A 17,767-nucleotide genomic window follows, 5' to 3' on the forward strand; every position below is an offset into this window, starting at 1 on the left:
ATCTTGACAGGAATAACAACTCCTAGTGAGCAGCAAAAAAAACCCCTGGTTTTATTTAAATGTTCAGAATTGACTTCCTGTAAACAAGCTTCCTATTTATTTATTTACAACATTTATATTGTGCTTTTCTGCCTAAACGGGGCTACCAAGGTGGCTAAAATCTGATTGGAAGTCAGATCTGGGAATCCTAAAGTTGTGAAGGGATGTGAAATGGTATGGTACAGCATAGTTTCATCTACTCTGACAGACCGGCAGCAGCTCTCCGGCTGTCCAGGGTCTCAGGTGAAGGTGTTTCCCATCAACTCCTACTAGATCCTTTCTGCTGGTTATACTAGGGATTGAAACTGGGACTTCCTGCATGCCAAGCGGATGCTGTGCCACTGAACCATAGCCCCTTCCTACTCTACGAAGTTGACATCTACTAATTTGATGTAGTGGTTAAGTGGTCATTTATAAATGACCTGGAGGAAGACATAGAGGGGATGCTTATCAAATTTGCAGATGACACAAAGTTAGTGGAATCGCTAATTCTGAAGAAGACAGAGTTAGGATTCAAATGATCTAGATAGGCTGAGACAAATAAAATGAATTTCAATAGAGAGAAGTGCAAAGCTTAGGTACAAAAAATCAAAGGCACAGCTATAGAATGGGAGGGACTTGGCTTGACAGCAGCACATGTGAAAGGGATCTAGGGTCCCGGTCACATGAGCGGGATACTGCGCCGCTGAAGGGAGGCAAATTAGAGCCGGAGCAAAAAGAACCGCAGTAGCGTGATCCGACACAACCCGTGGCTCCGTGCTCCAGCCTTTGGCAGGCGATCAGACATAGTGTGGCAACATGGATGTTGCACGTTTGTGTGCATGCGTGGGACAGGGAACGGCGCTGGCTGCGACAGGCTACCAGCGCTTCCTCGATCAGATGCCTGGAGTTGCCGCGCGTCATCTGGAAGGTAGTGCTCTGTTGCCAGTACCTTTTCAATGCATGTTTTTGGGCCGAAGGGACGGATCGGGGACGGGTGCGTGACGCTTCCCAGATGTTGCGGTATGATCGCGCCCGTTTGATGTGCCCTCGACCTGTCCGTTTTGCAGGTCAAATCCTCCCGTGTGACTGGGGTCCAGGTGCTCTGATTGATCACAAGCTAAACATGAGCCTGCAGTGCGATGTGGCTGTGAAGAAAGCTAATGCAATCTTAGGATACATAACAGAAGCATAGTGTCCAGATCACGGGAGGTGGTAGTTCCACTCTATTCTGCTATGGTCAGGCCTCACCTGGAGTACGTCCAGTTTTGGGCACCACATTTTAGGAAGGATGTTAACAAGCTCGAGTGTGTCCACTCGAGGGCAACCAGGATGGTGAGAGGGATGGAATCCAAGTCTTATGAGGAAAGGCTGAAGGAGTTGGGTATGTTTAGCCTGGGAAAGAGAAGGCTTAGAGGGGACATGATTGCAGTCTTCAAGTATTTGAAGGGCTGTCATGTAGAAGATGGAGCAGATCTATTCTCTCTTGCTCCGGATTGCAAGACTAGATCTAATGGGTGGAAATTACAAGGGAGTCGTTACCGGCTAAATATCAGGAGAAACTTCCTAACTGTAAGAGTGGTTGAGTAGTGGAACGGTCTGCCTCAGGAGGTGGTGGATGCTCCTTCGTTGGACGTTCTCAAGCGGAGGCTGGACGACCATCTTTCGGGTATGTTGTAGGTATATAGGGCTATCTTTCGGCTATGCTCCTGCAGAGTGCAGGGGGTTGAACTAGATGACCTGCCAACTCTAACATTTTATGATTCTATTATTCTAAGTGTGCGGACTCTAATCTGGGAGAACTGGGTTTGATTCCCCACTCCTCCACTTGCAGCTGCTGGATGACCTTGGGCAAGCCATAGTTCTGACAAGAGCTGTCCTTGAAAGGGCAGTTCTTAAAGAACTCTCTCAGCCCCGCCTACCTCACGGGGTATCTGTTGTGGGGAGGGGAAGGGAAAGGAGTTTGTAAACCGCTCTGAGACTCCAAGTGAAGGACGGGGTATAAATCTAATCTCTTCTTTTCTTCTTCTTCTCTACTAATTCAGTCCTTTGACCTGTTGTGGTCAGTCTTGTCTACTCAGATCGGCAGCAGCTTTCTGGGGTCTCAGGTGGAGATCTTTCCCATCACCCACTACCTGATCCTTTCCACTGGAGATGCTGGGGATTTAATCTGAAACCTTCTCCTTGTAAAAATGAATGTTCTACCGCTGAGCATATTAAGGGTTGGGGGAATATAAATTGAAGGGTTTAAAAGCCACGCCACTGAAGAACTTCAGGCCGTGATTTCGTTGTTGTCTGTTTTTTTACAGTGCTCAAAACCATACAAGCACAGAGGCCCTTCAGCACTAGCCTTTGGAGGCTAGATGATTCCAGTTTATGCTGGGAATAAGACCTCCTTCCTAAAGTGCCAAAAGGCACCTGTTTATTTTCTGCACGGCTGCCCCTCCGCAAGAGCAGCCGTTCTGCGCTTGCTTGCCGTGTTCCCAAAGGGGTTAAGTTGACAGAGCTCCGCTTCCTAGACAGGGCAGGAGAGAAATGAGGAAAAACGTTAATAACAGTGGAGGCTCTTTTCCTGTTGGGGGGGAAAGGAGGGGTTTGTTTTGAATGGCGTTTGGCTGCAGAGAGAGGAGGAGGAGGAGGAGGAAGAAGAAAAGAGCCTGGATTAAAGAGGTGAGAGGGGAGGAGGCGGGGGCAGCTGTAAATGGTCTCAGGAAACTGGGGGGAGGCAAAACGACTCCCTACATCTCCTCCCCCTCCCCAAGACTCCGATCCCATTCAGAAAGTTCCTACTTTCCACCTAGGGTTGCCAACCTCCAGGTAGGGCCTGAAGATCTCACAGAATGACAACTAATCTCCAGGTGACAGAGTTCAGTTCCTTCCCCTGTCTGACATAGCATTGCCAACTACGGGTTTTGGAAGTACCTGGAGATTTGTGGGTGGAGCGTGGGAAAGGGGAGGGACCTTGGTAAGGTGTAATGCCCTACAGTTCATCTTCCAAATCAGTCATTATTCCAGGAGAAGTGGAAGAGATGTTTAAAGTAACTAAATAGGCGCTTTATGTAGTCTGGAGAGCAGTTGTGACTCTGGGAGATCTTCAGCCCCCACCTGGAGGATGGCAACCCTATCTGGAGGAAATGGCTGCTTTCGTGGAGGGTAGACTCTGTGGCATTATACCCTACTGTTGTCTCTGCCATCCCCCCGACCCTGCCACCACCCTGCCCTCCCCAGGCTCCGCCCCCAAATCCCCAGGAATTCCCCAGCCTGGATTTGGCAGCCCAACCTAGCAAAAAGAGGAAGAAGAGCAGCCCTTATTGGAGAGAGCTAATATCCTTGGCAACCTCTGGGTCTCTTCTCTATATCTGGAGTGTGTAAGAGATCCAGATGTCTTTTCTATAGAATGGCTTGCTTCAGCCATCTGGACATGGAATGGCTGCTCCTGTTGCAAAAAGATAAATGAGTAATGGTTTTAAAGATGCTTACTGCTTCAAGATTATTACAGTATTTACTCAAATACAACACTAGGATTTTCCCAGGTATACCATCAAAAAAAGAGGGGATTGCCTTAAATGTGTGTACAAGTTACAGTTATGTACAATACAAAACAACTTTTTTTGTGTATACCATTTTTAGGGCAGATTGCCTTACATTCAGGGTTGTCTTCCTCTAGAGTACATCCTTTAGAGTGAAGTTATGGAACCATAAAATCTTTCCAGATAAGCAGAACTGGTTGGAAAAGATAAAAGGTATTTATAACACGTTATGGTTAACTTGCGAAGACCTCATGATGCCAATAAAAATATAAAGGGATCCACAGTGTGAAGAAGTAACTCCTCAAATGGATTTATGTAGAGTTGTTTCATAGAACTGTCATGTAGATTTATCTAGCAGAGACAAAGCTGGTGTTTTTGTAATGGAAAAGATGCAAAGGGAGGGTTTTTCCACCTTTTAACCAAAAAGTTGTTTTTTGAGAATGTGTACTACAAATTAAATGTGTTAGAATGTGAAATCACACATCTACAGAAGAGGCACAGAATACAAAGGAAATTGTCCTGTAAAATATATATATATGACAACTTCCAGACCTGAGGGTCACTGTTTTAAATTGTCTGGCTTCCCCCCCTATTTTTTTGATAAAGGGTAACCATGTTTGTTTAGAGCAAATGTTCTGTGCTGTGGAAACTCATATCTTTGTGGGATTACCCAGGGGTGAAAATGGAGGAACAAGACCCCCTAAAATGCACCTTCAGGAAGAGGTCAGAAAAATCTCACATCCTCCAGGCAGCGTATGTCAAAGATCTCCTGCAAAGGAGAACAGGAGAACACATTAAACAGGAGCCCAGTGAGGGCTCCCTTCAGCGGTGGGAAGTCCAGTGGCAGGAGTTCCTCAGGACAGTGGACTCTCCTCAGTCTCAATGGACGGTCCCACACTTGCCAGAGAAAGCTTCGCCCTGGGAGGATGCCAAGGGCTTTCTGACCTCCTTTGAGCAAGTGGCCGAAGCCTGTCGGTGGCCCCAGGAAGAGTGGGCGACCCGACTCCTACCAGCCCTCAGTGGAGAAGCCCAGCAGGCCTTTATCAGTTTGGGGGCCAGGGACAGAGAGGATTATGGGAAAGTGAAGGCAGCCATTTTGCGAAGGGACGCCATCAGCAGGGAGAAGATTCGCCAACACTTTAGGCACTTTTGCTACCAGGAGTCAGACGGGCCAAGAGGAACATACCGCCGGCTCCAGGAACTTTGCTGTCAGTGGCTAAGAGCGGAGAATCACAGCAAGGAGGAGATCCAGGAGCTCTTGATCCTAGAACAGCTGCTGAGCGTCCTGCCCCCGGAGATCCAGAGCCGTGTGAGGGAGAGCGGCCCCGAGAGCTGCTCCCAGGCGGTGGCCCTGGCCGAGGAGCTCCTCTTGAGGCAGAGAGAGGCCAAGAGACAGGAGCAGCAGGTGAGGCTAATTCATTGTGTTGTCTCTATACAGTGACAGGGCCTAATGATGTGATGTAGAGGGCCAGAGTGCTGGGTTTTGCCTGGAAAGGTCTAGATCCTCACAGTTACCCCCCTTAACACTGTGTGGGTCAGTTGTATGTGAGCCAGGATGACTCAGGATTTTTAGGGGGGGGAAATGCCCCCCTATGGAAGATCCTCATAAATTCTGTTATTTCCAAATTTAGATCTGAGCTCTCCCTCCTAGAATGGGTTTATTTATTTATTTATTTATTTAAGGCACTTTTATGCCACCTTTCTACCCAATCAGGTCCACCAGGTGGCGAACATAAAAACATACGAGCAATTAAAAATACAGTCACAGTTATAAAATAATTCCATTAGAGCACATACCTTTAGAGAACGGTAATGCCAATGGTTGAGTGGGGCCTGAAAAATGTCCCACAAGGGAAGGTTGAAGGAATTGGGTATGTTTAGCCTGAAAAAAAGAAGACCAAGGGAGGCAGGATCACACCTTTCAAATACCCAAAGAGCTGTCCTGTGGAAGAGGGTAAAGATCTGTTTTGTGCGGCTGCCCTAGAAGGGGGGGGGGGGGGGGGACTAGATTGAACAGATTTAAGCTACAGTAGAGCAGATTTCAGTTGAGCCTCAGGGGATCTTTTTAACACTAAGAGTGGTCTGACAATCAAATTAGTTACGGGGTGGGGTGGGGCCTGTCCCTTGGGGAAGGTCTTCATGCAGAGGTATGGTGTATGATGCTAGGGATGATGTCACTCAGAGCTTGACAAATCCCAGGCTCCGGGACACCATGGCGCCTAGAAACTTCACCTAGTATTTTTACCAACAGTTTTATTATACAATCTCTCAGTGAGAAGTACAAAGCTTATTTATTGTTTCACATCAGACTAGGTTTTCTTATATGGTATAAAAATACATGTGCATGAAAGTTCTTGTCATTGCTTTCTTTAATTTAATTTATTTATTTATTTGATTTTTATCCCACCCTCCCGGCCTGGGCCGGCTCAGGGCGGCTTACAAACAGAGTAAAATTCCAACAATACAGTCACATAAATCAATAAATACAATATTAAAACTCGGACATAATAAAGCGCTAGCAACAGTCCTCATTTAATGGTCAGCTCTTCGGTCTTCCTCAACTGTCTCGGGTGACTGGCTCCTCCCTTTAGTGTGGCGGATGGAGTCATTTCCTTGTTGTTGTTCAGTCGCACAGTCGAGTCCGACTCTTCGCGACCCCATGGATCATCTCCCGCCAGGCCCTCCTGTCTTCCGCCGTCCTCTGAAGTTGGCTCAACTTCATGTTTGTTGCATCTATGACACTGTCTAACCATCTCATCCTTTGCCGTCCCCGTCTTCTTTGACCTTCAATCTTTCCCAGGATCAGGGTCTTCTCCAGTGAGTGCTCCCTTCTCATTTGGAGGCCAAAGTGTTTGAGCTTCAGTTTCATTATCTGGCCTTCTTTCTATACTGGCTCAGATATTTAATGACAAGGAACTTTTCAAACAATAATGGAATTATGAGAAATCGAGGAGGGTTTAAGCTAGGCTTAGAAGTTAGCTCTTAGTTGTGGGGACGACAACCAGGGCTGTCCTTATATTTGTTTATATACTATGACATTTGCGTCATAGTTTTAGTAAAATTATGGGAAACCGTGAAGAGGTTAGGATTAGGAAACAGGGCAATTAATACACAAAACACTGAAGACTGAAAATAAGTGTCCTACATTTTGGGCCCAGCTCCTAAAGTCACAGAAAATTTGTCAAGGCCTGCTTTAGCTTTGGATTTCCTGTGGCGATTGGGGGGTTGGATCGGGATGCCAACATCCAGGTGGGACCTGGGGATCCCCTGGAATTACACCTTGTCTCCAGGCTGCAGAGAGCAGTCCCCTTGGAGCAAATGGATGCTTTGGAGGGTGGGCTGTGTGCGGCATTGTATCCTGCTGAGGTCCCTGTCCTCCCCACATCCCACCCACCCCAAATCTCCGGGAGTTTCTCAAGCTGGATCTGGCAACTCTACCTTTCCCACCCCCTGCCAGTGGCAACACGAGAGTTGGGCCAGATGGGACTTCTGCAACCCTTTCCAGGATTCATCCATAGCAATTGAGTCGCTCAGCTCGGGGGGGGGGCAGAGCCCTTCCCTCTGCCACAGATGCCCTGAGTAGGACCCTCTCTGCCATTTCAGGTGCCCTTGGAGGAGGCATCTGTGAGTGTCTCTGAGGCAGGCCAGGATCCGTCTGAGAATGGGCAGAGGCAATTCTGCGTGGAAGCCGAGCGGGAAGATGATGTGAATAGAAGCCTGCTGGGTAAGCGTGGTCCTTCTGGGAGCGGCTCAGCCGTGCCTCTGTCTTTCCCTTTCGGGAGCCTTTCTACACTTAGACTCTGTGGTCTACCTATACTGTGTATCAGAGCTTTTTTTGAAGAAAAAGCCCAGCAGGAACTCATTAGCATAACAGGCCACACCCAACAGCAGACATCCACTATCCTATTAGGCCACACCCCTGACAGCGCAGCTCATTAACTTATTAGGCCACACCCCCGTGCCTTCCCTTGGCTTGCCCGGGCACCCCGCAGCCCTTGGACAGGCCAGCTTAATTGCCTCCCCGATCCTTCCAGGCCCCCCCTGGCCCGCCCGCCTCGGAGTCACTGGGGGGGGGGGGGCGCTCTCCAGGCCTTCCCTCTGTTAGCCACGCATGCACAGGTTTTGGCTGTAGGGGGCGTGGCCAACTCTCAAGCCAGCTGGAACTCCGTTCCTGCCCAAAAATAGCCCTGCTGTGTATAGCTTGCTGAAACTAGGAGCCTGCTCGGGAATTTTTGCATGGTTTCATGTGTCGTGTTCATATTTGTGCTTTGCTTCCATTCTGGGATGGGGGTTTTTTTGTTTGTTTTTTTTTTTGAATTCTGGTTGGTTTTTGCAACCCTAATCCTATTGCATTGTTTATTGAACCTCCCATCCTGACATGTGTATTGACACTGTATCATCCGCCTTGAGTCCAAGTGAGAAAGGTGGTCCAACTCTTTTGTTACTTTTTCGGCTCTGGCTGCAACCTGATGGAACACTCTCCCTACCGAGATCCAGGCCCTGGGGGACTTGGTGCAGTTCCGCCAGGGCCTGTAAAACGGAGAGGTTCCGCCAGGCCTATGGCTGAGGCGGCAGAGATCCGCTTACACTGGCCTCCCCCTCTACTGTGTTCATCTGTTTTGCTTCCATCTGCAACGTCTTCTGTCTGCTGTTCCCCCTCAGTAATACTCACCGTCCGTCTGCAACCATACAGGGAATCTACACGGGAGCAGGTGAAGACAGAGCCGGCTGGGTCGAATGGTGCCGTGAATTGTTACTATTGATTTGAATTGCCTCCTGTGATTGGATTTTATAACTGCCATTTTCTATATTGAATTGTGTATCGATTTGCTGTTGTGTCCCACCCTGAAGGAGCTGCAGTGGCTCAAGTGGTTAAGACGCTGAACTGCAGGCTGTGGAAGGTTGGTAGTTCAGCAGTTCGAGACCCGAGTGCTGCATGACGGAGTGAGCTCCCGTCTCTAGTTCCAGCGCCTGCCAACCTAGCAGTTTGAAAGGAAGAAATTGCAAGTAGATAAATAGGGACCACTTCGGTGGGAAGGTAACAGCGTTCCGTGCGCCTCGGTGTTTAGTCATGCCGGCCACATGACCACGGAAACGTCTTCGGACAGCGCTGGCTCTTCGGCTTTGAACCGGAGATGAGGACCGCAACCCTAGAGTCGGATTCGACTGGCTTTCGAGCAAGGGAACCTTTACCTTTTACCCACCCTGAGCCGGCTTGTGGGGGGAGGGAGAGCTAAAAGCCCAGTAAAACAGAGATGTTCCACGAGGCCTATGACTGAGGCCGTGGCAACTCATCTATAATGGCCTGCCCTCCACTATCCCGTCATGACTGATTTTCTCACCCACCCATTTGCTCTGTATTGTTCCATCTACGGCTACCCACAATCCCAATCTCTTGGGATGTCAGTCATGTCGCAGACGCCACCAGATATTTTAGCAGCGTTGAGGATTCGTTAATTAATAATTTTGTAGATTTAAAAGGTTATACGATATTTTAATTATGTGGTAAGTTTTAACCATGTTGTAACCCGCCCTGAGCCTGCTTGCGGGGGAGGGCAGGCTAAAAATTGAACATACAAATAGATAAACAAATAATGTACATAAACAAATAAAGGGCCAAAATTCACCTCTAAAATGAACATAAGAATGTAAGAAGAGCCCTGCTTGATCAGACCAGTGGTCCATCTAGTCCAGCCTCCTGCCTCACACAGTGGCCAACCAGTTCCTCTGGAGGGCCAACAACAGGGCAGAGAGGCTGAGGCCTTCCCCTGAGGTTGCCTCCTGGCTCCTAGATTCAGAGGATTAGTGCCTCTGAATGGGGAGGCTCCCCTCAGTCTCCTTGGCTAGTAGCCACTGAGAGACTTACCCTCCATGAATCTTTCTAATCCCTCTTCTTGTGGCCATCACTACATCCTCTGGCAGCAAGTTCCACATTTTAATCACTCTCTGAGTAAAGAAATGGCCACTGGTTGACTTGTGGATGCCGTGACATCTTGTTTGGTCCACATGTGCTAGCTGGGCTTGCAGACGTGTCCCCTCCAGAAGCACTTTTCGCCTAACCCGAACCTTGTCCTTTCTTTCTCTTCTCTCCGTCTTCCCCAAAGAAGGAAGCTGTGTGAAAGAGACTCCGGGGCAAAGCTTCCCTCAGGAAGGCCTTGAGTCGCAGGAGGAAGCCCTCGAAAGCTCGGCCGGAGGCCCACAAGGAAATATTTCTTTCCTGACTGAATTTGCTGAGGGTGAGTAAACAAAGCCTGCTCCGACACAGGGGCAGGAAAAAGGCCGTGGAAGTTGAAGCGAGGTTGTGGAGGAGGGGCTGCCAAGCTCCAGGTGGGGCCTGTTGACCTCCCAGTTACAACCTCTCCAGCCCTGTCCCACCCACCCCCTTCTAGTCTGCCTCATAAGTGTCAAACCAGTGTTATACCAATGCTGAGTATAACGGCGTCACAGCAACACGAAACTGATTTAAATCTGAAGATGCAGATTCGGCCAATGTCAAAGCATGGAGATGACTATGCTTGTGTGCCCCACTTCCTGTGATGGGCGCCCCCCCCTTGCCCGTCCCAGTGGAGCCACAGTACACAAACCCTGGGTGGGGGCAGATTTTAACTCTGTCCCCCTCCCTGGATTGGCTGCAGCCACTCCCAGTTTCCTCTCTGAGTCAGAGGAAAAAAAGAGGGTGTATTTAGAAGAGAGGCACACATTATGAACGTTAGAAGCTGCCTTATAGTGAATCAGACTCTTGGCCCATTAGGGGTCAGTATTGCCTATTCAGACTGGCAGTGGCTCTCCAGGGCCTCAGGCTGAGGTCTTTCACATCACCTCCTACCCGATTCTTTTAACTGGGAGTGCCAGGGATTGAACCTGGGACCTCCTGGATGTCAAGCAGGTGCTCCACCACTGAGCCACACCTCCTCTCCTCCCACATTACTCTTTGAAAGCACAGTGTTGTTTGGAAGCTCCCTCCACCCAGATTTTGCGAGTAGCATAGAAACAGAACCCAATGGAGTATCAGTCAATGGCCTGCTGGGAAAGCCATGTCTTACCTGTAACAAGAATAGAAAAGATAGTTGAGTAGATCAGTCTCTCTGGATGGAGGTCTTTAAGCAGAGACTGTCAGAGATGCTCCCGGTTTGAATTCCCTCCAGGGGGTTGGACTGGATAACCTGCAAGCTCCCTGATCTGCTCTTTGAGTTCAGCATCCCCCCAAAAGAGGAGTTTCTCACAGCATGTTCACAGGGAGAGGTAAGGAAGTCCAGGACTTCTGAAAGGGCCGATAGGGGTGCACAGCTGCCCTGCCCAGGATATGCTCAGCACTTTATGAAACGTCCAGTTTGTAGGATGCAACCTGAAGTCTCCTGGGTATTTTTTTCCTGTTCCAGTCAAGATGCTTCGGGTTTTTATCCCCGGGGCTGAAGAAGCAACCTGGAGCCATGTGGGAATCATTGTCTTAGACCAACACCCTTCTAACCACTGTAGTACACTGGTGGTAGAAAGTACCGTCAAGTTGCAGCCAACTTATGGGATCCTGTATATTTTCAAGGCAAGAGACATTCAGAGGTGGTTTTCCATTGCTTGCCTTTATGGGACACCCCAGATGGTCTTCCATCCAAATATTAACCAGGGTTGACCTTGCTTAGCTTCCAATATCTAACTAGTCAGGGCTACAGTCTCATTTTGGGGATTGGAGACACTGTTGGAAGATTGGTCCCTCAGTGGCTGCTAGCCATGGTGACTAAGGGGAACCTCCACATATAGAAGCAGAATACCTCTGAAGACCAGGAGGCAACATTGGGCAAATGCCTAGAAGGGATTACCTTTTAATAATGTTCGCTGATAGGAACAGGGAAAATTACTTTTAAAGTGCCCAAATATGGCTGGGTGGTCATCAATAGGAGGAAAATTTGGTTAGATGCGGCTAGCCATAGATAAGTATTGATACAATCCAATAATGTTTGGTTACTTGGAATTTATGTATACTATATTCAGTATATTAAAGTGGGATACAATTTTACTGAATGTTTGGATGTATTTTAATGTATGATTCAGTGGTGGTTGATTGAATAACAATGGCCCCGGTCACACGGGCAGGAAACTGCGGAGGAGAAGTGTGGCTGTTTGCCCCGGGGCAAACTAACATGCAGTAAAGCGATCAGACCTACTGTGGAGGTTCTGTGGAGGTACTGTGGAGCTTCCGTGGGTAGGGAGAGGTGCCGATCACAACACACGCCTGCACGCAATGAAGAAGCGTGCGGCGCGACGAACTGGTTTCCTTGTTTTGTGTACACTACGAATGCGCATGCTCCGTTGGATGCGTGTGCGCATCCACGGAGACTTGGGGGGAAAAAACCCCTTTTCCGCAAGGGGACATGGGCGGGTGCCGGATGCCACCGGAAACGCGATCAGACGCCCGCCCTTGCCCCGCAGTTTCCGGAAACTAGTACCTCCGAGGTACTAGTTTTTTGCTGCGCTTTTTTGGCAGGAAGCCTCAGTTGTGCCACGGAAGCGCTACGCTTCCCAGATGTGCTGGTGAGATCGCGACCGGAAACTCCGCTTGTCTTCCGTATCTCTTGCGTGGCTAATGTTGCGTGTGACCGCAGCCTATAATATTTTTAGGATTTATCTTGTAAATTTTAAATGTAGGTAATTGCCATGCAATATACTTGGACCTCAGATGGTTTAATGTTTTAATCAGGGGTCATTTCGTAGAAAAAGAGCTAGGGGAACTCATTACCATAACTCATTAGCATATGCCACACCCCCTGCCGTCACCGGAAGTGTGTCATAAGGCCACACCCACTGCCATCACTGGAAGTGTGTCATGCGGGAGTGCAAGGAAGCCCTGCAAGGGAGTGCAAGGAAGCCCCCCGGCCCCCAACGGTCCCAGCCACCGCCGCCGCCCTTGAGGCTCCACTGCCGAGCCCCATGAGGGGCCCGGCGGTGGACCTGCAAGGCTAGCGGGAGTGCGAGGAAGCCCCGCCTCTCCCCACCCCTGGCCCCAGGCAGGCAGGCAGGGGTGGGGAGAGGCGGGGAGGAAGCAACTTACTCTCCCTCTTCTCCTACCTCCTCCTGGCTGAATGAGGGCCGGAAGCGGGGCGGCCGGAAGCAGGGGGCGGGGCTTCGTCGTGTGCCCCGCCCCCCGCACCTCACCCGGGGGAACTGCGATCCCCCCCGAATCGACCTCTGGTTTTAATGTTTCTTTTCGTACTGTTGGTCCATCTGTTTGATGGTTGATCTCCTTTAGTTCTGATTTGTTGCTGAGAATGTGACGGCCTTTGGCTAATAAACTCTATTTGACTTGGCCTCTATGCCCTGTCATTGAACCTCCAGAGGAAGTGGTTGGCCACTATATGAGACAGGATGCTGGTCCAGCAGGGCTCCTCTGACGTTCTTATTTCCTTTGCAGCCAAAGCCTGGATGTCCAGAAGTGAGGGGGAGACATACATTCCCCACAATTCAGAACTGGTGGGACCGTGTGGGACACTAATGTGGACAGTGAAGCAGGATGCATCTCAGGAAATCAGCTTGGTAGAGGAAGCAGAGGAAGGTCACGAGACCACTATGGACACCCCAGCCCAGCCCAGAATTGATGCTAGTAAGAACCAAAACATCTCTGGTGCTTTTGGGAAAAGCTTCAGCCAGAACCCCGGCTTTGTGAAAATCACTCATCTGGGAAGAAAGGTGCATAAATGCCTAGTCTGTGGGAAATGCTTTTTGTCCAGCTCAAACCTTATTGTCCACCACAGAACCCACACAGGAGTGAAACCCTATAAGTGTCTGGAGTGTGGAAAGAGCTTCAACCGGAGCACCAATCTTACCACGCATCAGAGAATCCACACAGGGGAGAAACCATACACGTGCTTGGAGTGCGGAAAGAGTTTCAGTCGGAGCCACCATCTGGCCTCACATCAGAGAATCCACACAGGGGAGAGACCTTATAAATGCTTGGACTGCAGCAAGACATTCTGTGACCAGTCGAGCTTTATTAAGCACAAGAGAACCCACACTGGGGAGAAACCCTATAAATGCCTGAAGTGTGGAAAGAGCTTCGGACAGAATACAACCCTCGTTAAGCATCAGAGAATCCACACTGGGGCAGAATCTCCCATATGAACATTTCTCCTACTGGTAGTTAGGTTTCTGAGGCTCAGGAGTTAGTAAAGAAGCAGGGTCTTTTTGGTACTTGCCCCATCCATGTGGGACTCTCCACCTATGGTTCTGTGGTCATTAGGGGGCTCTAGTTTGGATGGTTTGAATAACACTATGTATTATATTGCTTTTACCCACTTTCAGGGTTCTGGTTTGAAAGACAGTGTCATGTGGAAAACAAGTAATAAAATTTCACATGGGCTGAACCGTGCAAAAAGTGTTCCAACATCCACATCCACATGGAATATCTTTTTTTAAAAAACAACAACGGATCAGTGAAGGTTTTTCCACTGAGAAAGGACCTAGCAATTGTTTCATAACAAAAAAATCAAGTATGACCAGACTTGATCATCTTGGGTACCCTCTTAATGGTCACCCTTTCATCTGTGTGTTAGAAATCATTTAAATCAAAGACATAGCACTTTTCATGTGTGATCCTATACAATTTAGAAATCAAGAATATTTTTAGCATAGAGACTCCCATTGTGCTAAAACATATGAAATGCCATAATGACAGGAGATAAAACATTTACCACAAGAAGTAAGTGCACAGATTGAAGTACTGAAGTATATAATGTTGAACTTGAATACTTAATAGCAATATTTATGTAAATAAAAATAACAACCAGTAACAGATAAGTAAACCAACCCAGAGCCAACTCATGGGCTCTGTAGTCCTTTCCCTTCCAGGACTGAGACATGAGTTAAACAGTTAAAATTAGGTAGTAATAGCTAATAGTAATAGCTTCTGCCCCCTTTTTGTTTCCTTCCCTCAAAAATGATTTTAATAAACAGAAACTTGAAGCTAATTACAAAGTGATTAGTGATAAAGTAACTATAAGGTCCCTGCCACACGAGGGGGAAAAAGGACAGGCTATGTGTGGCTTTTAAAAGCCGCACCAAAATAGGCACGCGGCGGCAGGATCATACAGATCCCGTGCGCCGCGTGCAATTGCTCCCCGGCATGATCAGATGCCGGGGAGACCGGGGAGGAGCATGCGCAGTTCGGCCCGGACCCGGGGATGCGCTGGCGGAAGAATGTGCCGGCGATCCCACGGCCAGCTTTGATGCGGCCGTTCGGAAAGAACCACCTCGGTAGGTGGTTCTTTTTTGCTGCGGATTATCGTAGGAAGGGCCGGATCAGGGACGGGCGTGCAACGCTTCTCAGATGTTGCGGTGGGATTGCGCCCGTTTGCTCCACCCCCGATCCGTCCCTCTCCCGGCCCAAATCTGCTCGTGTGACCGGGGCCTGTACCTAGCCAGCTCTGAACTTAGTTAAAACACTCCATTTAAGTACTATAGAAAAACCACATGTGAATTCAGTATTTTGAACTTAATTTGCACCATAAACAGGTGTAGAAAGACACTATAAAATATTAAAGTTGTGATCAAACTATAGGACAAAGCAATCTTGATTCAAGTAAATCCCTTTTCAAGTGTTTCTGATCTTGCACTCCCTTCTTGCTTGAGCTGTTCGCCATCGGGTTATTGTTGTGTCGTGCTGCTGGGGTGCGGCGTCCAATGGAAGATCCGGGGGAAGCTGGAGATGCAGGTCTTGGAGGAGCTTTATGCCCGATTCTGGATCTGAAGCGTGGAGCACGGTGCCGTTGTGGAGAACGTGACGTTTATAGTATGCAATCCATTTGTAGTGGATCTTTGCATTAGTTAGTGCTGTGGTTATTGGCTCCATAGCTTTCTGCCATTGCAAAGTTTCCGCAGATAAGTCCTTGTAGAATCTGTATCCTGTTGTCATTCAGCTGCAAGAGCCGGTTGGTCTGGCCATAGTGACTATTTTGATTTCAGTACGAGAATCCATAAATCTCAAATAATGTCTCTAGGTATGTTGTTCTGGCGCGCACGCAAAGAGCCCACTCTGTAAACAAAATCTATCGGGAGCAACTCCCGCTTCTACTTCTAGGATTCCCGCCAGCCAAGACACGATGAATATTTTTAACTCTGTTGTCTTCTCTGCATCCCTCTAAATTTGAGGTTGTTAGCTTTTAATCAGTTTTACAGATAAATTAATTTATCCGTGGCCCATTTGTCTTTTTTATAAAAAATAACAAGCGTCTTTGTAATGATTCCTTGTTTTACTGTGCGTGTGTTCCTTTACATGTTTGGTTGGAGTGCAGTGTTAGTAGAGTAGAGTGATTGAGAGAGACAAGTGTGTTGTGACTGGAGGATGACTGAGAGTGGGAGGGGTTGTTTGAAGTGAAAGTGTGTGTCTTGAAGTCAGTTTGAGGGAATCTGAGTAGAGAAGTCAGTTAGAAAAATCAATTGGAATGATTCAGTCAGTGAGTCTGAGAGAGAGTGAGATGACTCAGTTCTGTGTGGAGATTTAAAGAAGTCAATATATATGTATTTACAAGTTTAAGTGTGGAAGAGATATGAGAAGGGTCTGTGAGACTCTAAAGTAGAGAATTAATACAAAGATCTTTGGCAGTGTGGCTACTCAGTGAAAGGGTGATTCCTGTCAGAGAGGGATCTTATGATCAAAAGACTGTGTGTGATACCTTGCCAGTTTATTTTACCAGTTCCTCTTCCCCATAACAGTTACAGTTAACCAGCAACTCATTTTTGTTCCTGAATCAATACATCGTATTTTGTTTAAGTTTAACGCAGAATTCAGTTCAATCCTTTCTCAGGGCCACATAGACCAATGAAAGCCCAGACCCTGGGTCACATTACCAACAGCAGCTAATGAGAGAAGATTTGGAATTTGTTTAAATTCCTGGTGGCAGCAGAAACTACCCTGTTTGTGAACACAAAGTGTAATTTAAAGTGAAAACCAGTCCTCCCCAAATAAGAGGGCGCCACAGTCTTCTTGGAGAGTCAGGCTAGATTCCACTGCTGAATCAGAAGTTTGTGCTATTTGTGCCACGGACTGTTTACATTTTAACCTTCTAACAACCCTATGAGGTAGATTAGGCTGAGAGAGTGGCTAGAGTGTCCCAGATTCTAGACTCTCTAACCACCACGCTGCACTTGCCTCAGCTTTCCCTTGCCCCGGCAGCCTCTTCTTGGGAAAAGTCTGCCGAAGCTGCAAAAAGTTGTTCAGTAGCAAGTTCCTCAGGTGAGTTGCATGGTCAGGGCCAGCTCTCTCACTAGGCCTACTAGTATCTGGCCTAGGGTGCAGATCTCCCAGGGGCGCAGCGAGGCCTCTGCCGCTGCCACCGCCTGCCTGCCTGCACCCAGCATGGCTTTCTGGGAACCCACAACGCGCCCCTTCCTTCCTGCAGCTCCGCCCTGCACAGCTCTCCCAGCTACCAGCCATTGCTGCTCCCAGCCATGTGGGGGGCGCGAAAGGGGCCGACAAAGGCGGGTTGCGCCCCTGCTGCTGCTGCGCCCCGGCTCCAAGAACCTCCAGGACGGGCCCCTCGTCGTGCTCCATGCGGCGGAGAACTGGGGGGGAGGAGGAGGAGACTGGAATGGTCCCCCGCCACGGCCTTCTCCCGCGAAGCTCGGAGCAGCTTCGAATTGCCTTTCCTCCCTCTCCCAACCACCATGGCCCCTCCCTTGGTGAGCCAATGGGTGGGCGGGGGGCGCCGCAGCTCCTTCTCTCCCCCACGGCTGCGCGCCACCCGCCCACCCCGCTCAGTACGGTGCCCGGGCAGCGCTCGAGGGCAGCGGCCTCCTCCTCGGGCTGGCTGGCCCGACGGGCTTCTCCCCACCGGGAAAGAGGCTGCCTGGAGCTCCCGCAGGACAGCGATTACCCTTAATCGCTTAAGGAGGAAGGGGAAACACCACCGGGGCGAGTCCCGGCTGGCTTCCCCGGGCCATGGAGAACAGAGACTTGTTGTGGTGGGGAAGGAGGTGGGAGGCGCCCTCCCTCACTCGTCGGGTTTCCCCAGAGCCGGGGACCAAGGGAGAGGGTTTGCTGCTGGCCGGCCCCTGGGCTAAGCAGCACGGGACTAGCCATGGTCTGGACCTGCCCCCCCACTGCAGAGTCCAGAGCCGGCCCCACGGAGCTGCCGAGACTGATGGGAGGAGATTGGACCAGCCACCGGGGCCCTCCAGGCCCACCCCCCATGTTGGAACCTGACAGAGCTTCAGCCGGCACTGCCCGAGGTGAA

General features: G+C 49.2%; 2 protein-coding genes and 1 non-coding gene across 4 annotated transcripts in view; 1 reads left to right on the forward strand and 2 right to left on the reverse strand.

Moving 5' to 3' along the window:
- Positions 1 to 4,051: 4,051 nt before the first annotated feature.
- On the forward strand, positions 4,052 to 14,550 carry LOC107107608 (zinc finger and SCAN domain-containing protein 31-like). 2 transcript variants are annotated; one of them, XM_015407916.1, is made up of 4 exons: positions 4,052 to 4,953; positions 7,152 to 7,272; positions 9,653 to 9,784; positions 12,952 to 14,550. In XM_015407916.1, exons 1-4 carry the CDS (start codon positions 4,231 to 4,233, stop codon positions 13,656 to 13,658), a joined length of 1,683 nt encoding a protein of 560 aa, XP_015263402.1. In that variant the 5' UTR covers positions 4,052 to 4,230; the 3' UTR covers positions 13,659 to 14,550. The 2 variants fall into 2 exon arrangements, with proteins under 2 accessions (XP_015263402.1, XP_015263404.1); XM_015407918.1 differs by having other exon boundaries at positions 9,656 to 9,784.
- On the reverse strand, positions 10,389 to 10,460 carry TRNAV-GAC. The gene has a single exon. It is a non-coding gene; the product is annotated as a tRNA-Val (tRNA).
- LOC107107607 (zinc finger protein 501-like) overlaps positions 14,023 to 17,767 on the reverse strand; it is an 8,055-nt gene continuing 4,310 nt past the window's right edge. The window contains exons 4-5 of the mRNA XM_015407915.1: positions 16,962 to 17,096; positions 14,023 to 14,078 (exon numbers count right to left, since the gene is read on the reverse strand). Coding sequence (XP_015263401.1) covers positions 14,023 to 14,078; positions 16,962 to 17,096 — 191 coding nt within the window. The remainder of the gene's footprint in view (positions 14,079 to 16,961; positions 17,097 to 17,767) is intronic.

This window comes from Gekko japonicus, unplaced genomic scaffold (assembly GCF_001447785.1).
Source record: "Gekko japonicus isolate JY-2015 unplaced genomic scaffold, Gekko_japonicus_V1.1 scaffold4805, whole genome shotgun sequence".
In the NCBI taxonomy this organism is placed as follows: Eukaryota; Metazoa; Chordata; class Lepidosauria; order Squamata; family Gekkonidae; genus Gekko; species Gekko japonicus.

Coding starts and splice junctions, on each gene's coding strand:
- LOC107107608 (XM_015407916.1), top strand. CDS start 4,231: ATGGAGGAACAAGACCCCCTAAAATGCACCTTCAGGAAGAGGTCAGAA. Junction 4,954..7,151: donor CCAAGAGACAGGAGCAGCAG/GTGAGGCTAATT, acceptor CTGCCATTTCAG/GTGCCCTTGGAGGAGGCATC. Junction 7,273..9,652: donor TGTGAATAGAAGCCTGCTGG/GTAAGCGTGGTC, acceptor TCTTCCCCAAAG/AAGGAAGCTGTGTGAAAGAG.